Here is a 20,072-nt window from a genome sequence, read left to right on the forward strand (position 1 = left end):
ATGCTCATATATTCAACACTTTTCCGGTGACATATTATACTCTGATACTAACTAATTACTTTGTGCGTATAGGTACGTCTCCGATCGCCGGTGTATAACATTACCTATCCTCTACAATTCTACTTAGGTGTTTATGCGACAAGTCCGTCACAATAATAACGTCGAAATACCTCGACGTATACTGTCGAACACTTCAAATCGTTTTTGTGCGTCCGTGCGTGTCCTTATAAATGTATGGGCGTCCGGCAATAAAATATCTGGCGGCGATGAATACCGCCACGAACGGCTAACACAACCGAAAATTTGATAACTGTTGCGACAACAGAACGGGGAAAGAAAAGCGCGTTTGTGCAGCGTGCTACCTTATTACCGTATATAGGTGACGTGGCGTATTCAGGTAGTTTAGTTTTATAATCTTCAAATATGTGTTACTACTGTTATTATATTATGTATATGGTAATTATTATGAATAAGATATCTACTAAACTTTTATATATTATGTAGGTACAATTTTGTATAGTATTCGAACACACACATTTTCAATATTCAAATATTGTTTTATTCGAGTAGGTAGTTTTTGACATATTTCGTAAAAATTTGAACTTAAGTGCTTATAAAAAAAATTATGACCAACCATTGTTGGTTTTTAACTGCAAGAAGTAAAACTTATAAGTAACCTAGCACTACATTTTCACGATTTTTTTGGACTGCCTAAACTTTTTTTTCACTATTTCAAAAAAAATACTTAGAAAAATCGAAAATTTAAATTGTACCTATTGGTACCTAAAAGGCTAAATAGTTTAAAAAATGTCAAAATAGTTTCAAATCTTAACAGTGTATAGAATATAGATAATGCTAATATAAACATTTGGTGAAAAATTCAAGTATTTATAAATTATTAGTATACCACCATTTGTTTTTGAGTTACAGTAAAATAAAAAAATCGATTTTGTCAAAAACTGGTTTTGCGTAATAATTCCCATTTTCCGTTACTTTTTTGAAGGTTTTTCCTGAAACTTTGGAAAACTATTGGAAATTTTAACTCGCCAAAGTACCAACAAGATTCACCTTCTGTGCGTTTTTTTTTGGAAAATGTAGTACGGGAGCGCTAATTAAAATCAAAAGCAAATATAGGAGCTGAGTTCCCATGCGTTCCCGTCCATAGACATATAATATTATAATGTCTATGTTCTCCCGCCCAAGTTGAACACTGATAATAATCGATAGATAGTGATAAGAAATGGTAGTAACTTCTTACAAATACTGTATTTGCTTCTTATTAATTATTAAATTATTACATAGTATAGACTATAGACTATTATTGAGAGCCTAGACATAGATGAAATATTATCTAGGCTCTGTAGTATAGACTATAGAACATTCACTATATGTAAGTATAATGAGTATTCTAAATTCTAATTAATAATGTTCTAGGCTAGGATATGTCCATTCTACTTTTTTAATGAAAACTATGAGCTCCATAATATATCTTGAAAATTAATTGAATAATTTCATTACAATTTTTATTACTTATTAATATGTATTGACTATTTTAGCTTATATTTTAATTAATACATTGAATATTGATCAATGATCATAAATATTTTTATCCTCTAATTATATTTTTAATGATCAAAGTAGGTACTTATATTATAAAAAAATAACTTTACCTACCACTTCTTTAAAAATTGTTTCACAGCCAATGGGCTAGTTGGTAGTTAAACTCATGATTGAATAAATCACTGAATAAAAGTAAAATTAAAATTAAATTAAGTTTATTCTGTATTTAAACTCTGTGCTATCATTTTTTTTAATTCAGTTACGAGTATGGAGTTTCTTTATTGATGTTGTAATGAACATATTAGAAAAAATACAATGGTAACAATAAATGTAAAGGCGTACAATTCGATTGATAAAGTTGGGGGCTCAGGTAAAAATATAGAATGCCTCAAATAATCTGAAAACAGTTCTCATGGTATACATGAATTCTTATTGCAGGAGGAGAAAATGACAACCGATACTTATACTTGAATTCTGTGGTTAAAATCGAGTGTGGTCAAAATGAGGGCACAGCAGTTTGTGTGCACACGTCTGACGCTAATGATAGACACCTGTTCCTCACATGTGCTCATGTCGTAGACCACGTTTGTAACAACAAATTAATAAAATTGTTGGTTGATTTTTTGATACATTTTTGAAATCCTATTTTTGACAGACAGTGCAATCAGTAATACTACGTTATGGTGGACGTGCAATTAAAGGTAGAGTTATTTATGCTAATCGTAAGGCTGTTCCGTATGATATTGCTGTAATTGTATCTGAACGAATTACAGACATTTTAGCTTGTCAGATATCAGACAAAATCCCGGTCATTGGTAAGACCAATGAATTAAATTTTTATTAATTAATTATTGGTTGTCTTTAATATGTGTCTTACAGGTCAAAAAATGTTTTCGGTTGGATTCCCTTGTCAAGAATATGTACCGTCTACAGTTTTTGGTCACATGTATAGAATGATACATAACATATTGACAACCACTTGTAATGTACGCGAAGGGTTCAGTGGTGGTCCAGTCTTTTCAATCGATAGAAAACTATTGGGTCTCACAGTTGGAAAGTTGAATGTGGGCACTATTCATTTTGTATTGCCTTCAACAGAATTTGTGGAAACTATTAATAAATACATCATTACTAATAGTTAGTTATAGTTTGTTCAATATTCATGTATACTATTATATGTGTATAAACTAAATTACATTTAATATTGTTTTTATATTGTTTAATTTCTATAGATGTTGAAATACTTAATGATTTAGAATCCAAGTGCCCATTGAAAACAGCGTTGTGGAACAATGGAATTCCCACATTCAAAGCATGTCATATTTAATTCAAACAGAAGAATATTCTCATGTACATTTCTATAATGATTGAAATGATTAATAGGGTTAGGGTGTTTATGATTTTGCAAATTTTTTTTTGGTTGTCCAATAGCTTTTCCATTCTTATATAGAAATGTGTTTCATGATATCTATATTCAAAATTTTATTTTGCATATAATTACATATTTTACCATTTTTTATTTATGTGCATAATATGTGATTTTTCTGTTTTTTAGTACATATTTAACGGTTTTCGATGTAAAATGCTGAAAAATACCATAATTTTATATTTTATTAACTGAATCTGATATAAAGTTGATTATCTGGTTTTTACAAATTATCACTTATTTATTGTTGAGAATTCAATATGATTATACACACTAAATTTTCTATAACCCTCACCAATTGTCACAATCAAAACTTATCTTAAAACTGTGAGCCATTACAATTTTATCAAATATTTTAACAGAACATTTAATAATTTAAAATTAATTGCCATCTAGTCTACGACTGATGTAGAGTACCTGTACTGCGAGTTTTGTGTTAGAGATTTTTCTTCTAATAGATTCAGACGTATTAGCTCCAAATAGACAAAGATTTACAACAAAACATTTAAAAAAAACAATAATTATTCAATGCAACTTCTTTTTAAATATATATTTTTATTTTTATATAATTAATAAGAAAATTCAAAAATGTAATAGACAATAGTTAATATAATAAGCATATAAAAATAGTACCGACCCAATTAGTTTATATTTTATTAATAATTAATAATTAAATTTGTCTATATTTATTGCATTTTTTTATCCACATTTTTCAAATTTTTCATGCATATTTAACTGTTTTATAGTACATAAAATATCCTAACCCTAATGATTAGTGTACTTAATTGGTAACAGTTTTGTCTTGAAAATATTTAAAATTGTAAGAAGTGTCTAGTGGTTATATGGATTTTAAAAATTATTATCTTTTATTACATGTGCAGTGAATTCATTTTATTGTAATATAAAAACTAATATGTGTACTTGTTTTAATTGAAATATAAAAATAAAAATATAATAACATAGGTATTTGTGAGGATAATATTTACTTGCTAAAATAATTTGTCACTAAAGATTTGAAGAATGGTGACTATTTAGTCAAAGAACATATTTGTATTGACTAAAAAATTGTTCCATATCAACAGACTTAAGGAATTAAGGGTATTCTTCATAATTACTGGTGCTTATTGACTCAATAGAGATCAAAGCTCTAGTAAATATTTTATCACAAGAAGTGATTTCATATACTAATCACCATCATAATCTTATTTTCTTGATTCAATTTTACATCTTTTCAATCTTAAATTATTAGCTTTTACAATAGAAAATTTACTTATGTATTGTAAGTATATAATTTTATTTGGTATTCGTTTAGTATGTGACCTACCGTATAGGGTGATCGTTTTGTATGCGTGACCTACCGGTCCGGTAATTAATTTAAAAACATACAAATTAAAAATTATATAATTAGGCGTTATTTTATTATTACAGATAACGGATTATATTCAATATCAGTCAAAATATATTATTATTACAAATTACGGATTATATTTAATATCAGTCAAAATTAATTTAAAAATAGTTACAATTAAAAATTATATAATTAGGTTATTTCACTATTACAGAATATCAGTATAAAAAAAAATGCATAAAATTAAATTATGTTTGGCAATACACTTTTTGTACATCGCTTAAAAATTTAAAAAAAATTGTATCTTACCTGTTGATGACGACAGAACAGGTACTGACAATATTGTCTATAATGTTAGAATGACAAAATATCCAGTAAATATAATATAATATAACTATAAAGATAAGCAAGCATAGATTGTCTATACCTATAATATAGATAATCGTCTAGGTAGGTCACACACTTAACCCATTAATACAGGTAGGTCACATACTAAATTCGATTTTCATCCGGTAGGTCACATACTAAACGAATACCTTTTATTTTATAATACTTATGATAATTACAAAGAACTAAACAATTAAATACAGATATTGAACTTGGACATAAGAAGTAAACAGTATGCATTTATATATTTCAAAATACACCGAGAAGTGGTGTGTATGAAAATTTTTGATTAAAATTATTTTATTTTTTTTAAGCTTCAAAGTTGAATACTATTAATCCATAAGGGTTTGGAAATAAAAATATAAATTTTTATATGTAATTTAAAAATTAAATTCACCTTATTGTGCTATTTATTTGCTTAAGTACCAGACAATAGTAAAAAATGTTAGTGAATGATTGTTTTTTGTAATATTTTCTACTGCAGCCCTTTCAGTTTGCATTTTAAATATAAGCCCATTTAAGGCTATGAAACATAAGTATTTTAATCTTTCAATTACATACATAATTGTATAGGACAAAAATTAACACCTGATATTTGATTTTCATTACAATTTTTAAATGATATCTAGATAATAACTCACTTATAATATGATAATTCCATTATAAATAGGTATTTATTTATTATATATTTGATAAATATGTTGCTTATATTAAACAGTTTTTATGTTTGCATAATAATTAATAATTATTAATTATTATGATTGATGAATTATAAATTATTAATTAACAATATTTGAAATATTTGTCGCAGAAAGAAATTGGACTAATAGGGGCTAAAATAATTTTTTTTGAAAAAAATTTCATACAACATATAAAATAGCTAAAATTAATTAAATAAAAAAATGTATGTAAATTATTATATACATAAATATAGGACTAAATTTCTTTCAACGACAATTATTAATTCAAATAAATTGTATACAAATACATAGTTTTTCAGTAAACAAAAAATATTTTAAAAAATCAACAACAAAATAAATAAAAATATGTATTATAAATATTTCAAGAGACATTAAAAAACTAGTAACCAAATTATTCCAAACACTCAAACATTTGGATTAAATATAAAACAAAAAAATTAATAACAATTCATTATAGTCAAAACAATTGCAGTATGTACAAATTGTATTTATATTATATTATCAGACCAACTTCAAAATATTACAGAAAAATAAATGAATAGACCAAATAAAGTTTTAGGATTACTAGGTAGAACTTTGCAATAATTGTATTTTTTTTCATACTGTCTAATATAAAAGAAAAAAACAAGTTATATTGTTTAACCTTAGTTAATTTCAGAAACTTAGATGATAAGAAAAAAAGCTAGGATTACAACTGTTGATCATTCAGTCAATTTAAATAAATAATTGTTGTAACCAATTGTTTTCAATGTGTGATTAATAATATTCATCCATATGACTACAACTCATATTTTATTCAAAACATAAAATTAATTTAATTAATTAAAAATAAAGGGAATGAGTAGGAAATTTCACTCAATATTCATGTTATATAGAACATACCTAACTAAGTAAATGAATAGTGCAAAGCCGACCACTACAACACTGTTGTAAACAACAGAGTGAAGAATATTGTTTTCAGGTTGGCTACTATCCATGCTTGGTGACTGCTCTTCATTAGCTCTAGCCAAATTCCGTTTTTCAATTTCAGTTTGTATTGTCTATAAGTAATCAATAACAATCAGTAATAATAACATACTTAGGTCTGTTTTACAACTATGTGTGTTTCAGTTTACATTGTTTGAGTTCATAATTTCATATGAGACACGAAATTGCATTTTGGTGGTGAGGAGCGTATTAACCTAAACAATGTACACTTTAACACTCGAGCCTGTAAAACGGACTTAATGGCATTTTGCATGTTACCATGGTAAGTTCAGGAAATAGTTCACAGAAATTTTCGTCACGTACATTTGATTCTAAGCTTTGAGCAGCTAATTGCCGCCTCTCGTAATCAGTCATCTCTATACTACCCATTGTTGGGCTATTCTCCAGCTAAATTGAAATATACTAATATGTAATAAGAGTATGATTTTTTTTTCGTAAATAATATAAGGTTTCACACATTCCATCAGTGGTAGTAAAATTTTATTATCTTTTGTCAAGGCATAAACAGTGCCCGGTTACATTTAACAATTTTACTATCACTGCTGTAGTGTGTGAGGACCTTTATGTAATTACCATAAAGCTAAGCAATCCCGTAAGTATAGTAGATACACTCCATGCTGGGTTCCATGTATCTGGGTGGTAATCGCTTATAGATAAACACAGGCGAGTATTAGTTTTGAACCTGCCGTTAGGAGTGATCATGTAAATGCTGGGTGGCTTAAATGGAAAATCTCTTGGGAAAACTAGCCTTCCCAAATAATAACCACCAGCGTATGGTGAATCGTCAGGTCCACTTACTACATAGTACCTGAATAACATACACGTTTCATTTAATGATTTTGTAGATAATTAATAACTCCAGCACACATACCATTCCAATATGTTAGACGGATTTGGCTCAGCGATTACATATGGCACCGGATCATTTTTTAGTCGTAAGTAGTCTTGTTTCAGACGAAGTGTAGCTGACGATGTTTTGGGTGCCATAATTCTTTCGTTCACTAGTGTATATTATTATGTTTATATTTTATACGAATCAACAGTAAGTCAACATTAGTATGTGGCAACGAAATAATAATTTATAGAATACGTGGTATGTATAAACGCTGGTCAATTAATTTGTATGCGATTCAAAAAAATATGTTACGATCATAATTAATTTAAAACAAATATGCTACTCTACAGTACACACATACTTACATTGTTGCAAAAAAACTTTCAACTTTCAGAATCTGAACTAATACTAAATTATTGAAGATTAGGAATAATGATAAAACTTAAAAACTACAACATACACATTTTGTGTAAGCATAGCAAGGTTTATGGATAATATTGATAAGAAAAATCATCAATGGAATAGAAAAATACTTTACATTTCACATCATAGACATAATCACAGAATTCTATTATGTCTATGTTTCACAATGACGGATCACGGATCATATTTATCATTTAATGAAAAGAACTACAAGTCTACAACAACTGTCTAATGTCTAAACTCTAAAGGTTTGAACTATTTAAAGCCAATTCGAGTAAAAAAAAAAAAAATGTAAGCTTACTTGACTTGGCATAATTGCGCATGTGCATAATTAATATCACAATATCACGTTGTTGTTATTAACAAGAGCACTAAAATATATATTGCCTTATATAAACAACAAAATATATCCATGCTACACATACCCATATAGTATAGACACAGATCTTTTAATTGAATGAAAATTTACAATCTATACAAGTGTGAAGTGAGTAGTGATCAGTGAGTACAATGAGTAAATGAGTGAAATATATAATAATATGAGGCAATGAAAAAGAAAATATTCAGTTTTACATTAGAAACTCCTGAGCATGAGTGGACTTTTTAGAAATATAAATAAATATTAAGTAGTTATACATACATATTAAATGTAATGTGCAATGAGCAGATCTCTGAGCCATTCTCGTTTCAGACGTTTGGCTGGCACTGACCACAAGTGCACTGGAGTGGAGTAGTGGCGTGTCCAGAACTTTTTTTGTGGATGAGCCACAAAAGTTAAGTTCAGAATGGTTTACCCCCCCCCTCCTTGTATAACTTGATCTATTTAAGTTTTAGTATTTTTATTCTAAATGACTAATTTTAATATTTTTATAAAAAAAGATGGTAGCTTACCTTTTATTAAAACATAAACTTTATGATATAATTTACTATTTGGTTCTTAGATATTTCATTCTTAGATTAACCATAAACTAAAAATAATTGTAATAGAAAAAGTTATGGAAACAAAAACAATGTTTAGAATACAATATCCTGTATAATATAAAAAATTCCACAATTTCTCTTTAAATATTCAAATCTTACATTTTTATTGAAATACCTAACCTAATCAAAACAATTTTTTTCTAACTATAAATCAAATTTTCATTTTTCATTGAGCATCGGACTCATACTAGTCTAGTACTTATATAAAAATGTGGGTGGGCACTTGCCTACCGGGCCCCACCTCCTAAACACGCCACTGGAGTGGAGTTGAGTGATGACTGATGAGAGTGTTGGAATGGTGTTCTATATTAGAGTGTATACGTGTAGATCATAAGTTGTAGTTGTTTGTCTAACGGAAGGCATCGTAAGGTCTTTATGCAGAGCGATATTTGTGATGTAACACTTGTCACTTGGCTTTAAAAATCGTGCGGAGGCAGATGACTTGGAATCTTTGTATGGTTTTTAAAAAACACAATTGTGTTTGACAGATTGGTGGTACCCAAGAGGGCGATTCCGTATGACTAAATAGGTTGCAATAGGGATGTGTCGTGTGTAGAGTAGTAGGCGATTAGATATGTGTACAAGTAGAAATGTAGGATTACAGGAGAGACTTGAGTGTAGGCGGCTATTTAGGACTTAATTTAATGAAGTATTTATACTTAAATGACGGATGCAACATTTTACAAGTAAACATATTTTATTACATGTTGGAATAAATTATTTACGCTTTTTTTGTAAAAGCACTAACTGTGTAATATGTATACTAACTAATAACTTCATATTACAGTAATATAATTTTTCTTTGATTTCTTAGCTTATGTTTAAGACTTTAAAAACACGCGCCTTAATATTTAATTGTACTTTCCATATCATTAAGTTAATTTTTATTCCATGAGATATGGTTTGTTGTCCATCCCCTTCCAATCACTATCTTTCTTTTCGTTACACGAGGCAGTGAGGCTCAAGTGCTCGATTGCGGTCTCATTTTCAGAATATAACGTGACATACGGAACATTCATCCGTATTCCATTTTATAATTTACGCGTGTCGCTTTGGTAAGTATTAATAATTTTTGAATATTATTCCATGCTACTTTAAACTATTATATTGATTTAATTCGATCAACAACCATCTTTGCTTACCAAGCCAATCGACGGCTGATCGTTTAAATGTTCACTTTTCAAGAATTTTTATTGACATTCATGCACATGGTTTATGTATAAACAATTCGTTTTTGTTTCAAATTTATTTCCGTTGAAATTGCTATTCAATTTCATCAGTTCTTTAAAGTATCATGAGGTTACTGTTTGATTTTTATTTTATGTAGTTGAAAAGGAAAGTTGAAATTTCTTAAATCGTGTCTTAAGCATAACATAACCTAAAATATTTAATGCTTGCCATTGCCTTGGGTAATTACAAGTACTTTTGCCGGTTGTAATGTTAATTGGATATTAACTACATTTTATTGTTTTGGTTTTTAGTTCTTAAACGTATTAACATCTCTACACCACAAGATGGGTAGAGAGGACAAAGCAACCTGGAAAGCTAACTACTTTGTTAAGTTGGTGGTATGTTGAACATAGAACTAAATATTGACTTGTTTTCGTTTTAAAATAAATTATTTGTTCTTTTAGAGTTTACTTGACGAGTTCCCAAAATGTTTTATTGTGGGAGCCGACAATGTGGGTTCCAAACAGATGCAGCAAATCCGTATCAGTCTTCGTGGAAACGCTGTCGTACTGATGGGCAAGAACACGATGATGAGGAAGGCGATAAAAGGTCACATTGACAGAAATCAATCTCTTGAAAAGTAATATTCTCAAATTTATTAAAATTATTAAATAATAAATAACTAAATTATTATTGTTTATGATGATAATATTATAACTGAATAAGTAGAGTCTTAACGCATCAAAGCCAGAAATGGCTGAACCCATTGATGCGGACAAAGCTTATTGAAATCTAATGCTTAATGCAGTCTGAAACTAAAATAGTCTATATTAGTAATCTATTAATTTTTATTTTATTATTATATTAATTTGATTGATCGTTTTTATTATAGTAATCGTGATGAAATCATTATGACTTAAAAAATCAATCGTTAACACGTCAAAGCCAGAAATGGCTGAACCCATTGATGTGGATTGATTTTTATTGATGTCACATGCCTTTAGGCAGTCTGATTTACTATTACATAATTTTATAAATTATAATTATTGGTTTTTTTAATTAATTACTTATTTATATATTTATTTTAGGATCATGCCTCACATCAGAGGAAATGTTGGATTTGTTTTTACTCGTAGTGATTTGGTTGAGATCCGTGATAAGCTTTTGGAAAACAAAGTCCGTGCTCCAGCTCGTCCTGGTGCTATTGCGCCTTGCCCTGTTGTTATTCCTGCCCAAAACACTGGTCTTGGACCGGAAAAGACTTCTTTCTTCCAGGCTCTGTCTATTCCAACTAAAATCTCCAAGGGAACAATTGAAATCATTGTAAGTAGAAAAATACTTACAATATTTTCAATTCATTATACTTACAGACTTTATTGTTTAGAACGATGTGCACATTTTAAAAGAAGGTGACAAAGTAGGAGCTTCTGAGGCAACATTATTGAATATGTTGAATATTTCTCCATTTTCATATGGTTTAGCTGTACAGATGGTATATGATTCTGGAACTATCTTTGAACCTGAAATCTTAGATATCAAGCCAGAAGATTTATTGAAAACTTTCTTAATAGTAAGTTTATATTTTTATATTTTAAGTTTATTAATTTAGTATTTGCCAACATTAAATACTAAATTTAATTACTTCTATTAATCAAGGTTTACTATAAATATATAGTTTACCAGTTTTTTCGTATATAATCAACAATTTATGTAATAAAACATTTTAATATTATAATAATTAAAATAACACTATACCTGTTTTGTGTGTTATGAGCTTTAATTTAGAGTGAATTAACTGCTTGTTATCAGTATGCAAAATATAAAAATGTGAACAACTCTTATAGATTAAACTTTAAAAAAAAAAAAAACAGTTCTTCTTAAAAAGTTTGATATTAAGTCAATTCTTTTGAATATTTAAATTGACAACATATTTGTTCTATTGAATTCAAATTTGTTGATTTATTTTTATAAGACTGACCACGTGTGGTGCAACTGCCTGATGGGGTTTAGATTGAAAATTTCATGATGATGATTCTTAATTTAACTATTTTTGTCTTCTTTTCCCGTCAGAAGATGTTATGTTGATAATTATAATCTGAGTTAATTATTAAAAATGCAAAGAAAATTTTAACTATTAAATATTATTTATTATTCTTTAGTTATGTAAGTTAATTAATTATAGGTTTTGATTTAATGAACACTAGATACCTTTTCTTTATATCTTTTTCTTTAAAAAAATTATTTGAATACAAATTAATAATGATGATTTACATTTTTTTGTCTTCTTTTCCCGACTGAAGATATGATGTTGATACTATAAATCTGAGTTAATTTGTATTAAATAATAAGTTGTTGGTAAAAAAAAAACTTAAATTATGTTATATTCAGAACAAAAGTATGAGTGGATAAAGTGACGGGTCAGCAATTTTTGTTGAAAACAATCGTTGTTGCATTCTGTATTTGGAATTTGAGAAAAAATCCAGTTACATACAATCTTCTTTATGTGCTAAAATAGACAGTAGACACTTTGTTCTGATTAAAATTGATTATATTTAAATGTGGGTTATGATTAAGTTGGAAAAATTTTAATTTTATATCATTGTATTTTTTGTTTGATTTTGTAATGTATTAAGTATTAATCAATTATACATTATTATAAACATAATATATGTATTTATAATTATATTATATTATTAATAGGGAGTTTCTCAAGTAACAGCGGCATGTCTTGCAATCAGCTATCCAACTATTGTGTCTGCTCCTCACATGTTGATCAATGGTTTCAAGAACTTGGTTGCAGTTGCTGCTGAAACTGAAATTGAATTCAAAGAAGCTACAACTTTCAAGGAATATCTTAAGGTAATAATTTGAAATATATTATATGATGGCTTAAATATAAATAACACTAAATTTTAATTTCAGGATCCATCCAAGTTTGCTGTTGCCGTTGCAGCTCCTGTAGAAAGTGCAGCTCCAGCTAAAGAAGCCAAGAAAGAAGAAAAGGTAGAAAGTGAAGAAGAAGAAGACGATGATATGGGTTTCGGTCTATTTGACTAACTTGTTCATTTTATAACTTTCAACTGAAATAAAAACTATTTTAAAACAATATTTTATACTTCAATTATTTTATATGTCTTGAAAACCATAATCATATCGACATATGATTATAAGTTACCTACTGTTTATTGTTGATTATAAAAGTTAAATTTTGTATTATTTACATAGCTACAGTTGTAAGTAAATTTGTGTAATCAGTGTTTGTTTGCTATTGCACCCTGGATATATAGAATAGGTTACCCTCATTATACCACTAATTACTGAGGAAATAAATGGTAAAAAAAAGTGTTTTGACATGAAAATTTAATAATACTGTATAATAAACAGAACATTCAATTAACACACTTTCCTTTTAATATAATATTGTAAGGAAAACCACTATAAAATGTTAATGATTATATTAAAAAAATGTAGATTTCAAAAGTCTTGAAAATGTAATACTAGATCCCGCATATATTATGGTTATTACCTTATAGCAGTTTTAAAACGACTATGTTTATATTATTTATTTTAATATGTATATATATAATACATAGTTCTTTGTAAATTCTTTTCGCAGTAACATACCAATAACACGTTGGAATATTATATATGTATTTAGTATACTGTCCTTAGATTTTGTTCAAGGAATTCACCAAAATTAATTTAAAAAATGAACCCTCAGAGTTTTTAATACCTATTAAACATAAAGGAAAAAAAATAATTTCGAATATACTCAAATTGCTTCAGTAATCAATTTAATTGAAAGATCAGTTGGGGACAATAGCAAAAAAAATTAGAAAAGTTGATAAACCAGTGGGTGTTGAGCTTAGATCATATATTATAGTATATGATCTAAGATGTTGAGTGTACTTTTTTATTGAGTAAGTAATGTTTATTATGTTAATCCACAGAATAAATGATTCATGTATTCTGTGATTTAACTTTCCTTATGTAAACCGACGAGTGAAGATTGTCGGCCTATATTACTAAGTGTCTGAGTATATTTTTTATGTATTAGTAATACTGTATAAATAGGCTTGAAACCAATCTAGATATTTTTTAAATAACGTCATTGTTTTAAGTAGAATATATAACATACGTGTATGTTTTAAATTGTATCAAAATAATAGTTATTTTTCGTTTAAATATTTATAGAAAAAAATATATTAATATATATATATTTTTTTTTCAGTATCAACTATTTATAATATACTCGGTATTAAAAATGTTCAAGCATTAATTTTAAAAATTGAACGTTTTATAAATTTTAAACCAATATACCTTTCAATTATTCGTCATCCTTACGAATTTTGTCAACATTTGGAGTTTAAAGCGTATAAAAAACGTTAAAAAATCGTGTTTATGTACGTTTATTGTTTTTAAATTAGCTTAAAAGCAATAAAAGCTATAATAATAACTTATACAATTATTATTGTATTAAATTTTCAAGCTTGTTTTGACCAAGAAAATTTCAATTTTCAAATGTAGTCAATGTAGACGTTTTTAGCATCTTTTTTTTCCTCCGATTATTTTGAAAAATACTGGAAGGGAGTTTTCGATTATGATAGAGAATTTGTGAATTTGAGAATTGTGTACCTATACGGCTATACAAAGACAAAAACACAAATAAATTTAACATCAATACATTGATCCATTGATGGATGAATTAAGAATTAAAAATATATAAACTAATTAATTAAAATAAATCAAATCTGGATTACCAATAAAAAAAGTTTATTCAGGAACGTTCACAACCTTTCATGCCGTAAATATGAGAATATTTAAAGAATTTTAAAAGTTATTAATTAATTTGTTGTTGTTTCCAGGAATGTACACAGACTTGTGTTTTGGGTGTTCAAACAACCACTGAAATACTTGGGTTTTTGCATAATTATTTATTAATTCAATTTTAATATTAATTTTGTTATATCAATGTTTCAATGTTTCTATTTAAAAGTATTTTATCTGTGTACGTCCCTGAATGTTTCGTATTAAAATTCTCATGCATGGCTTACTCTAGTACTTTACTCTCTTCCATAATAGTTCGATGATTATATATTTCAATTTAAATATTACAATTTTTTTTTGTAACCAATAGTCTCAATATGAAACTAAAACACAGTAGAGTGTCGATTATTCACACTAATTGGGACTATTGGGGGTGCGGATAAATGATTATTGCAGATAATCAAATAAACATTAAAAATAAAGTTAAAAACTAATTTACTATGTGTATAACGTATTAACATAGAACACAATGATGTTCTATTGTGTTAACGTACCTATAATATGGTACATTAGAGTAAGCCGTAGGTAGTAGATAATAGAATAATCAGACATTTCATATTATGTACCTAACACGATAAAACGAACAAAACGAATGATAAAACTAAATTAAATTTAACTAAAAATAAATTTGTACAACAATTTTGTAATGCGGATTATCGACGCTCTAGTTTTACTGTACCTACAATTACAAAAAGGATTTTTAGGAAATAATAAATCGATCATTTGTGTATAAATAAAAATAAATAATAATAACGTACCTACTACCTATTGATTAATATTTAAATAATATTATTTTAAAAAATAGACTTTTTTTGAACACACTTTTCGGTACTCCCTCTTTTTTTTTTGACGAGACTAGGTACTCTTATAACCTGTGAGATTGCAATCCGTCGGGACATAACTGCTTATTAGTTCGCCTGTTCATATGCCTTTCCAATCTATTGTTTTTTATCCATATTATTAAGTTTAACTGCAGAACTTAATGTATCTTTTAAATGCTACAGCCCGCGTTAGTCGTATTCAGATGTTAAGTATTAATACTTAATAGTATTAATGTATTATTCGGTTTAATACAGAACGTCAAGTTTCCCTAATATTATCAGCACACCTTTTTATAAGATCATAGGTCACAAAAAAGAAAATAATAATAATTACAGGTAACATTATTAATATAATATAATAAATATGCATTCATATAACATACATATAATATATGTTTATTAGTATTATGCAGTTCGTCATATATTATATATATTTTTAATAAATCTATTATAGAACACAAAAGTAATCATTAACAATGGTATAATAGAGTGAGAATAACACTTGTGTGCATTCCATTTGGATTTTTTATACAAACGATAAGTACTTATACTTATATAGGTATGTCCTATAATATTATAATATAAATAAATATTTAATATGAATATAAAAAAAAAACGACGATTACGCCGTGTTCGTTATACAAATGCAATGTAATTAACTTAAAATAAAGTTTACATTATATAAAAACATAAGGATACCGTAATAGAAAAATACATAATATTATATTGTACAAGAGCTATAATGGACATAATTGAACATATATTATGCTATAGTACCTTCCAAATATTATCATCATCTACGCTGGCACTTGTCATGATTCGGACTAGATAGAGTACTATAGGTACTATATGTAATACCTATATATTCATAATATAATATCTACCATACTCAAATGGTTTGTATTGTATTACAAAAATTACGTCGAACAATTTTTTATTCACACACGGTAGAGAGTACCAACCCTATAGCGGATTAATATGTAGGCATATATAGTAACACGTAGTTATATATTAAATATTAATACACCGCATTATAGGTATAAATAAATTAAGTAGGTAAATATTTTATGCTTAGTATAATAGAATGATTCGAGCAAATTTCATATTTTCTTTGAAAATTAAAAAATCTAAACATAACTCTCTTGTTTTGATGAATACAAAAGGAATGAGTCCAACAGTCTCGGTTCAATCAGTTCGGCGGCGTCGTATTGGTTCATTATTTCTTTGCCACAATTTGCGGCAATTTTTCTCAGCGAGGCCTAAACAAAACAAATCGTAATTAGTATATTATTATAAAAAAGTATATTCATTCGCGAGTAGGTAGTTAAAATAATGCAATTCAACACAAATGTAAGCAATCGTCATCGAAAACAGATATCATTATTTTGTTTTCTTATGTTATACTGGAATATTATTCTCAGTGACTACTACCTAATAAATTGTATACTATATATAATATACACTATATACAGAGTGTCCCGCGAAGATTACCCATTGCGATATCTCCTGAAATAATGGAGATATCATAATCCTGTTTTTAATAAGACTCGCAGGGACAAGGATTAAAAGTATTTCAAATTTTAATTTAATTCAATGTTTTGCTAAAAAAGTTAAAGAAATATTTTTTTATTTAATTATTAAAAAAAAAATCGAAGTTAGCCATTTTGTAGAGTTTTTTTTCTGAAAATGTTGACGTTTTAACATTTTATTCTCATTAGCATTATGATTTTTATATTTTTTTATTTTTGAGAAAATATTTTTTAGTATTTTATACAGACACGAGCCTGTGGGATTTATAACACTAGTTGGTATTCTATACGGTATTCAATAATTATTCACAATTTTTCTCGAAACTAGAAACAATATTAAAAATCGTCATGCTAATGAAAATAAAATTTCGAAACGTCCAAATTTTCAGAAAAATAAACTATAAAATGGCTATCTTCGATTTTTTTTTTAAATAATTAAATAAAAGAATATTTCTTTAACTTTTTTAGCAAAACAATAAATTAAATTAAAATATGAAATACTTTTAATCCTTGTCTCTGTGAGTCTTTAAAAAGAACAGAATTATGATAATTCTATAATAACTCTATTTTTTAGGAGATAACCTAATTGGTAAAAAATCCTTGCGAGACACGCTGTATATATATTAGTCATTTCGGAATAAATGCAGTTCAGCGACTTTTCATAATTGTTAAGCTGTGTGTTTTAACAGAGCGTGTATTGTTTGATGATTATTATTTAAAGCTAAATTCATATTGAAAGTTACGCCCGAATTTAATAGGTAAGTATTTTAAATGTAAAATACGTCGAATATTAAATGCTAAAAATGAATATTTATAAAATTTGATTCTTTTCAATTTTTTGATTTTTGAAGCTAAAAATAACGGCCTGATCAGAAATTTAGAACACTGAACAATAAATCAATTTAACACAAGTGTTGAAATGTAATATATTATTATGTAAATTACATCATATTATATAGGAAATGAAATAATAAACAAATGCATCACTATAGTAGTATATTATATTTATTAAACCTGAAGTATTTTCTTCATTGTTATTTTGAAAGATAGTACAAATAAAATACCTTGAAACCACCGATGATTCAAGTAGATATTTAGAAGAAAAAATTTTTTTTTTACATTTTATCGTGACAGTAATTTTGAAAATTGACATTGTTGAAGACTTACTGTTTCTTATAAATTAAAAAATGTATATGAATATGATTATATGCTTGTGTGGTATACTTAGACAGTTAGACGGTTAAACGCACAGGCCAACTAGACCAATACTTTTGGGGGTGCACAAATAGTGAAGAGCTTACAGATCCGTGGCGGCAAAGCCCCCGTACCCCCAGCTCATTATTCCCATTAGCCTTCACTGCATTACACTTATAAGAACAATAATTGCTAATGTAAATAAAAATTGCATACACACTATTGTTAACTTAAGTTAAAACGTTTAAAGGAATTATTAAAAATAAGGAGACCTTGTAAATTGTAAATACATAGTAGATGCACTCGTATTCATAAATAAAGAAAAACGTATAATATTGTGCGCGCAAAACGTCGTGTGGCTGTTATTTCATCTTCGTCAATAACAATAACGTTGAATTACTGAAAGTCTGACTATAAATAGATCCAAGCCTAATGAAATATTACCAACAAGTCGACATGAGTTTTTTTTTTAAATTAAAATTTTGAAAAGTTAAAGATTATTTAAAAATTATGAAACGATATAATGAACGTTATATTGGGAATAATGGAACAAACTCATCGTCTTGCCCTCCAAAATATTGTCATATTTTAATTTTATAATAGGTATATTTACTCTAGAACCAAAATTGAGTGAGTTCTACTCAGAATGCGTAAACGAGTGCATGTGTAAGACGGAGACAACACACGCGGGTGCGATATGTCCTCTTAACGATCATGAACAGAATCGACAGAATTTGATATAATTTATAACATAAATGTATCATTATGATTGTTGTTCCATGAATAACTACGTTTATACGATCCGATCCGTTATAACTTATAAGTCATAATTTATAATATATATAATATAGTAAAATCCTGTTACAACGAACTCCAGGGGACCGAATTTTTTTTCGTTGTAATGCAAATTCGAATAAGCTCTTTATAAGCCCTGTTTTTCTATTCTATGACTTTCGTTATAACGGGATTTTTCGTTGTAACGGGAATTTACAATTTTATATTATATAGTATGTATAGATTAGAACATAATTGGCTTTTATTTTTCTCAATATACATTATGGTACAACATTTTTTAGAAAATGAGTTATTTTTTTGGGGTGCACAAGTCCCCTAAGCATCCCTTTAGTTGCGCTAATGGTTATACGTATAGATAATACTATCGGTTTTAAAGTATGACGGTCGTCGGTCATCATAACCACACACTTTCAACAAAAAAATCATCGATCAAATCCATACACTGTTGTATATTATTTCTGCACACTTTCCCTAAAATTAAATTGTTCAGTACTGCACACACGACACACTGATACATATATATATAAATTAATAACGCACGCATTTATCTAAAATCACATTATAATTTAGAACCACACACCAGATAATCATATTTAATAAAAATCACAGTCATTAGTGATTAAATTAATTTAATAGAATATTTGAAAATACTAAGATGTAATATTCTTACCTAAGTATTATCTACTATACATAATTTATTTTATCTTATTATATATTAAATTATTTTTAATTAGGTAATATTAAAATTATAAAATCTCATATATTTAACCTTCCAAATTTCCTTTTTAACAATAGACAAATTGTGTGCAGTATTAAATGGTGTAAAATGTACCTAATATGGTTATGAATGGTAAGTGCGATGTTTTGAACGACAGCATTAGAGTAAAAGGGCAATCACTGATTTATATAGTTTATAATTCTAAATATCAAATTTATAAATAGGTACTCACTAAGCACGCCACCAAAACACCGTCACTGTGATTACGTTCTCGTTCGTCTTTGCACAACCTTATTAAACGGTTAACGCCTTCAAGTTCTACAAATTGTTTTGACACTTCTACGTCGCTGCACAGTCTAAAATCACAAAA

At 27.5% G+C, this 20,072-nt stretch overlaps 4 protein-coding genes across 8 annotated transcripts in view; 2 read left to right on the forward strand and 2 right to left on the reverse strand.

Moving 5' to 3' along the window:
* Positions 1-1,223: 1,223 nt before the first annotated feature.
* LOC132929603 (peroxisomal leader peptide-processing protease-like) lies at positions 1,224-3,952 on the forward strand. 2 transcript variants are annotated; one of them, XM_060995075.1, is made up of 7 exons: positions 1,224-1,390; positions 1,820-1,930; positions 1,999-2,144; positions 2,216-2,261; positions 2,334-2,375; positions 2,440-2,697; positions 2,793-3,952. In XM_060995075.1, the coding sequence occupies exons 2-7, from the start codon at positions 1,876-1,878 to the stop codon at positions 2,885-2,887; spliced, it is 642 nt and encodes a 213-aa protein (XP_060851058.1). In that variant the 5' UTR covers positions 1,224-1,390; positions 1,820-1,875; the 3' UTR covers positions 2,888-3,952. The 2 variants fall into 2 exon arrangements, with proteins under 2 accessions (XP_060851058.1, XP_060851057.1); XM_060995074.1 differs by having other exon boundaries at positions 1,226-1,390; positions 2,216-2,375.
* Positions 3,953-5,376: 1,424 nt separating this feature from the next.
* LOC132929602 (ubiquitin-conjugating enzyme E2 J2) lies at positions 5,377-8,362 on the reverse strand. 3 transcript variants are annotated; one of them, XM_060995071.1, is made up of 5 exons: positions 8,308-8,362; positions 7,281-7,410; positions 6,983-7,217; positions 6,668-6,796; positions 5,377-6,462 (listed from the first exon to the last, which is right to left on the reverse strand). In XM_060995071.1, the coding sequence occupies exons 1-5, from the start codon at positions 8,345-8,347 to the stop codon at positions 6,274-6,276; spliced, it is 723 nt and encodes a 240-aa protein (XP_060851054.1). In that variant the 5' UTR covers positions 8,348-8,362; the 3' UTR covers positions 5,377-6,273. The 3 variants fall into 3 exon arrangements, with proteins under 3 accessions (XP_060851054.1, XP_060851055.1, XP_060851056.1); XM_060995072.1 differs by lacking the exon at positions 8,308-8,362 and adding an exon at positions 7,969-8,011; XM_060995073.1 differs by lacking the exon at positions 8,308-8,362 and adding an exon at positions 7,610-7,901.
* Positions 8,363-9,557: 1,195 nt separating this feature from the next.
* On the forward strand, positions 9,558-12,926 carry LOC132929686 (large ribosomal subunit protein uL10). Its single transcript, XM_060995205.1, has 7 exons — positions 9,558-9,703; positions 10,130-10,216; positions 10,283-10,458; positions 10,907-11,141; positions 11,203-11,388; positions 12,519-12,677; positions 12,741-12,926. Exons 2-7 carry the CDS (start codon positions 10,163-10,165, stop codon positions 12,873-12,875), a joined length of 945 nt encoding a protein of 314 aa, XP_060851188.1. The 5' UTR covers positions 9,558-9,703; positions 10,130-10,162; the 3' UTR covers positions 12,876-12,926.
* Positions 12,927-15,796: 2,870 nt separating this feature from the next.
* The window catches only part of LOC132928226 (protein inscuteable homolog), a 36,579-nt gene continuing 32,303 nt past the window's right edge, over positions 15,797-20,072 (reverse strand). For both annotated transcript variants that reach the window (XM_060992756.1, XM_060992755.1), the window contains 2 exons: positions 19,935-20,058; positions 15,797-16,725 (listed from right to left, as the gene is read on the reverse strand). In XM_060992756.1, the coding sequence (XP_060848739.1) occupies positions 16,594-16,725; positions 19,935-20,058 (256 nt within the window). In that variant the 3' untranslated portion in view covers positions 15,797-16,593. The remainder of the gene's footprint in view (positions 16,726-19,934; positions 20,059-20,072) is intronic.

The sequence above is a fragment of the Rhopalosiphum padi genome, chromosome 4, assembly GCF_020882245.1.
Source record: "Rhopalosiphum padi isolate XX-2018 chromosome 4, ASM2088224v1, whole genome shotgun sequence".
NCBI lineage: Eukaryota > Metazoa > Arthropoda > Insecta > Hemiptera > Aphididae > Rhopalosiphum > Rhopalosiphum padi.

What these genes read in the sequence shown, in the direction of transcription:
- LOC132929603 (XM_060995074.1), top strand. Translation starts at nt 1,876, where the DNA reads ATGGTAACAATAAATGTAAAGGCGTACAATTCGATTGATAAAGTTGGG. An exon ending in GTGCTCATGTCGTAGACCAC is followed by an intron (nt 2,145 to 2,215) that starts GTTTGTAACAAC and finishes TATTTTTGACAG; the next exon opens with ACAGTGCAATCAGTAATACT. An exon ending in TAAATACATCATTACTAATA is followed by an intron (nt 2,698 to 2,792) that starts GTTAGTTATAGT and finishes TAATTTCTATAG; the next exon opens with ATGTTGAAATACTTAATGAT.
- LOC132929602 (XM_060995071.1), bottom strand. Translation starts at nt 8,347, where the DNA reads ATGGCTCAGAGATCTGCTCATTGCACATTACATTTAATAT. An exon ending in CGGGATTGCTTAGCTTTATG is followed by an intron (nt 6,797 to 6,982) that starts GTAATTACATAA and finishes ATTTCAATTTAG; the next exon opens with CTGGAGAATAGCCCAACAAT. An exon ending in TATTTCCTGAACTTACCATG is followed by an intron (nt 6,463 to 6,667) that starts GTAACATGCAAA and finishes GATTACTTATAG; the next exon opens with ACAATACAAACTGAAATTGA.
- LOC132929686 (XM_060995205.1), top strand. Translation starts at nt 10,163, where the DNA reads ATGGGTAGAGAGGACAAAGCAACCTGGAAAGCTAACTACTTTGTTAAG. An exon ending in AGAAATCAATCTCTTGAAAA is followed by an intron (nt 10,459 to 10,906) that starts GTAATATTCTCA and finishes TATTTATTTTAG; the next exon opens with GATCATGCCTCACATCAGAG. An exon ending in AGGGAACAATTGAAATCATT is followed by an intron (nt 11,142 to 11,202) that starts GTAAGTAGAAAA and finishes TTTATTGTTTAG; the next exon opens with AACGATGTGCACATTTTAAA.